Genomic DNA, 4,662 nt, shown 5'->3' with positions numbered 1-4,662 from the left:
TAGTATTGGCCAACCCCCGCATGATATGTGACTACCAACTTTTTTAATTGCCAACTGAATCCGTAGGATGACATTGCACCGTAGCTGGTAGTTGAGTTTGGAGGGTCGCTTTAAGTACATCATAATACGTAAAGAGGATCGTGAGAGCTGTGATCCTTGAAGGAACTTGCAGTCCAGTAGGGTACACCCACCCATTGTCAAGGCACCTATTTCGCCATGCACACGCAGTCTCCTTTGGGTCTATTTGCCTCTACACCACTGGATGTGATCGCCCTCCTGGTCGGCAAGCACTTGGACGTTGACGGCCAACACAAGATGCGCTCGCTGAATGCGGCCTGGCGCAAGCTGCTGTCAATGGGAAGCCTGACGACCCTCTCAACCTTGGACACCGACGAGGCGGTGCTACACAAGAGTCTCGTGGCTCCTGATGAGGAGTTCCTGTCGCAGGTCCGCCAACACCAGGGACACGTGAGGATTAGCAGCACGCTGATACGGGAGAACCACCGGTGCCATCCCGCAACTGTGGTGGATTTCTTCAACTTGCTCCCTCGTGTGCGATCGATAATTTGGGCTGATCGGTCGTCGCCGTCCTTAGTCCAGATACTGGACTTCAATCCAAAGCGGCGGATTCCGAGAAGACTCTCGGGTGGCATAGGTAGCTACTGCCGCAGTGATCTCGCAGCATCCAGACGACAAGTCTTCCGTTACCTTCCGCATATATGGAGATCGTTGGAGGACCTTCTAACCCGGTCGGCAGAGGCGCTGGAGTCATTCGAGCTCAGCGGACGAATCTGCACTCACCTCAGAATGATACGGGAGCTTCCCAGTATCCGACGTGTCACTACATCACCCATACCCTTCCCGAAACCTGTAGTTTGCTTCTCCAGACTCAGGCGTCTATCAGTACCCAGTTGTGTCCTCCCTCGTATCCATTGCTCCTGTCTGGAGGAGTTAGCAGTATGGAATATCGTGTGCACAGACGACCTGTGGAGGTTTTGCTCTCTTAACGCCCGCACCCTGAGGAAGGCGGAGTTCCGGTTTGCCGATCCCATGAGCCCCTTCAGAGCTCCTCGGCGTCTTGACCTTCCCTGCCTGGAGTCCTTGGCCGTCGCGGCTGTGTCGTCTCGGAACCTCACATTGCTCGTTCGAATGAGGCTTCCTGGGCTCGTCTCTCTGTCGGCTAGAATGTTCCCTCGGACCCTCGATGTTAATCAGTCCATGGAAGTGGTGTCAGCCCTCGGGTCCGTGTTTCAGCGCGCCCACGCCCTGGATAGCATCACGCTTTCGCTGCCTGCGTCTTTCCAAGAGGTCATCACCCGCAGACACTTCGCAGTCTCTCTCCTACCGTGGAGGGCTCGCCTCCCCAAGTTCGTAACTGCGACTGGACCCCTAATGCAGGTCCTGAACTTGTCGGCTGCAGAGGACATTAGAGTTCCAAGGCACTTCGGATGGCTACAGGACACCCCACGGCTTCGACAGCTGGAGTATACCCCAGCTCTGCCTGTAGAGGTGATTGACATCCCGTCGCTGGAAGTACTGGTCGTGGGCAATTCCGCAGTGCAATTCTCAGAGGTCGCAGTACGTTCAGCAATGCTCAAGGTGTTTGTGTCCTTGAGTCCGCTCCGTGAATGTCTGCTCACGGATCTGACGGCGAAAATGCCAGGGTTGATCGCAGTGGTAAGTAGTTCCGGGTGGATCTACCAAACGGACGCGTTCCCTAAGCTACTCTGCGGTCTACGCAATCTTGAGTACATCGAGGCACGACATATGCCATGCCCAGGATGGAAGCCTCTAGGGCCCGCTACCAAACGTCGGCGATGGATTCGGAGGTGGCCTATCAGTGAGAGCGTGCTGAGACGGCTGCTCTCCAAGGACTTGGTCGCCTTTGGAAGAGCCCCACAAATCTCATAAGTCCGTTTGGATTCAATCCCATCTGTCAGTAAGGTAATGAAACTGCTTCTAGGGCTACTACCAGTGGTGTTTGCCCACTCCTGCCAACAGGAGAACCTTGCCATTCTTGGGGACCCCCTAGAAGTTGTTGAGGTTGCGGATGTTAACGAGTGTGTTGCCGTTTGTTCGCGTAATGATGACTGTAAAGCTATTACTTTTAAGGATGGGAAGTGTCGTGTGATGGCTGATGAGACCACTACAACAGACGTTGGTTCTCTTACCGCATTGAGTGCTTGTTTTGAGTCTCAAGGGGGAGAGCCAGCCGCGCCTGTTCGAGAATTGACCTACCACACCTGCCTCATGGAGATGTCCTGGATCCGAGGCCCTACCATAAGCGACACCACTGCCCCCAACGCCCTGGAGTGCGCGGAGCTTTGCCACCGCACATCCGATTGCCAGTACTTTGTGTGGAAGAATCACGGTGCTCGCTGTGTGTTGCTATCTGATCGGACGGAGACCATCCGCGCTGCTTACCACACCTCCGGATCTATGGAGTGCTTCCACCCGAAATTGACACACACGACCACAGCGCCGCCTTTCACCAGCCAATGCCTTCGACAGCGGTACTCCCATGGAGACGTACTTGGGGCGTTTCATGTGCCGGATATCAAGGGATGCTGGCTGGCTTGCAAGACGAACGCGCTGTGCGACGGCTTGATGTACCATACCCCCTACAGTAAGTGCTTTCTGATGAAGACGGTGAAGAAGACGTGGGAGGCAGCTTCGTACGTCTCGGCGTCCAAGAACTGCCTACTGAAGAACCCCGCATTGGTGGCCACAACCACCGCTGGACCGGCTGCAATCATTCATCCCTGTATGTCTTGGTCCGCGCTTGAAGGCGTGGACGTCGGAGGAAGACCGGTCGAGTCCGCTGATGAGTGCCTCCGGCAGTGTACTGACAGCTCGCTGTGTGACGGTTTCTCGTGGGAGTGGTCTACTAAGTTGTGCAACCTGAAGGCCGACGTTAATGGCAGCCAGGCGGATACTGGCGCGGTATCTGCTTTGAAGGCCTGCTTCCTGCCTGATATATCTGGGGGTTCAGACCTTGGCGATTCCGGTGCTGATGGATCCGGTTCTGCTGGTTCCGGTTCTGATGGTGGATCCGGTTCTGGTGGTTCCGGTTCTGATGATGATGATGATGATGGTATCGTAAAGTGAGTTTCTGGAGTCTTCCTCAGGCAGCGAATGCATGATGCCAGGAATCGAGCAGCTTGGTCATCAAATCAGAACCGCCCATTCATTAGGATCCATGAATTGCGTTCTGGATTGCCTTAGGGAACCTACTTGTCTTCATATCGTGTTCTTTCGATCTTCTGGAACTTGCATCCTGAAAGCGCACTCGTCTGATACTAGAGTCAATGCTGATGCCGTCTCTGGAGACATGAGTTGCTTCTTCCCAAGGAAGTACACTAGCAGCACCACCACGCAGAGCACGGCATCACATTACACGTACAGTAATCCATGCTTCGTTCAAGGTGTCAATTATAGGGGTGCCGACATCGCCGTCAAAAGCAGCTCAGGAGGCTACCAGTGCGCTCAGATGTGTTCCTTCCTGCCTACTTGTCAACACTTTTCCTTCGACGAGCTCCGCAAGGTTTGTTACCTGAAGCGAACTGACCGTGTCAAGGTTGAGGACTCCCAGATGGTGTCTGGGTCGATGAAGTGTTTTTTTCCACGTAGGACAACCACAACCACTCCCGTGCCCACTACGACTCGTCCCGTGCCCACTACAATCCTCACCACCTCTGTCCCGTGCTCAGGCCCGCGCTGCCGGACCGCGTGCTTCATTCGAGGGACACGATATGTCGGTCACGTGATCAAGCAGCTACACACTACCAACTATAACGCCTGTGCTGAGAGGTGCCTGGGCGAGTCCACCTGCGAGCACCTGACATGGCGGAACGGGGACTGCCTGTTGTTCGACGTGGCAACCAAGGAAGCCGCCGATGCTGAATATGTGGCAGCTTCATGGCAATGTCTCAGTGGCCGGGATTACTGATAATGCTGCTGTTACATGAGAAATGCTTCTTCTTCCACACGCACAGAAATCAATAAGATCGCAAGATATCATGTGACGAAAGGCAGCCGCTCGAGCTTGAACTGTTCTGCGTTTGTCTGGTGACTGCTGAGGTCACGTAAGACGGAGGGGAAGGTCTGAGATGCCGTTGGGAGGCGAGCTTTGTCTCGATAAGAGACGAGCCTTCGTCTCGACAAGAGACGAGCCTTCGACCGAAGCTGCCGGTATGAAGTCCTCATAGGCATGAAGGCGAGCTGCTGGTATCAGTGAGCTCAACGTTCAACGTTCAAGAGTGGTCCTTCTTCACGACTCGATTCAGACTACTCCGAGCTTGCTGGCGATTTAGGGGTTTCCAAGAAGTGATTGTTCAGCGTTAAAAAAAGCCTAGCGCTATGCACTGGAAAAGTCCCCGCGTGCTTGGTCAAGCGGTCCTGTGATGGGCGTCATGGCGTAGTTACTTTCTGACGGAGGTATTACCTGAATGGGGTATTCGACGAAGGGTATTCGACGAAGCTTAGCGCTACGTGCAGAAGTGTCACTCCGAAACTAAATTAATTCATCACATTGAAACTAGAGAGTGTGGCCGACACGGAAATTCTCGCCGGCGAAAATAGCTCTGGAGCCGAGAGCCTCCTCAATGCGCATCAGCTGATTATACTTGGCCAGACGCTCAGAGCGGCACGGTGCACCGGTCT

The 4,662-nt window shown here is 54.2% G+C and overlaps 1 protein-coding gene across 4 annotated transcripts; it reads left to right on the top strand.

Moving 5' to 3' along the window:
• Positions 1-216: 216 nt before the first annotated feature.
• On the top strand, positions 217-3,949 carry KVP17_002525 (uncharacterized protein; the record flags this gene model as incomplete). 4 transcript variants are annotated; one of them, XM_068518863.1, is made up of 3 exons in its annotated part: positions 217-1,829; positions 1,941-3,104; positions 3,133-3,949. In XM_068518863.1, 3 exons carry the CDS (start codon positions 217-219, stop codon positions 3,947-3,949), a joined length of 3,594 nt encoding a protein of 1,197 aa, XP_068377543.1. The 4 variants fall into 4 exon arrangements, with proteins under 4 accessions (XP_068377543.1, XP_068377544.1, XP_068377545.1 ...); XM_068518864.1 differs by lacking the exons at positions 1,941-3,104; positions 3,133-3,949 and having other exon boundaries at positions 217-1,911; XM_068518865.1 differs by lacking the exons at positions 217-1,829; positions 3,133-3,949 and having other exon boundaries at positions 1,948-3,108.
• Positions 3,950-4,662: the final 713 nt, after the last annotated feature.

Source organism: the organism of the source record quoted next, assembly GCF_019968985.1.
Source record: "MAG: Porospora cf. gigantea B chromosome Unknown PgB_NODE_1858_length_4662_cov_125.055, whole genome shotgun sequence".
Taxonomy (NCBI): Eukaryota; Apicomplexa; class Conoidasida; order Eugregarinorida; family Porosporidae; genus Porospora; species Porospora cf. gigantea B.
The sequence above is the reverse complement of the archived record's forward strand: the minus strand, read 5'-3'. Positions and strand labels throughout refer to the sequence as shown.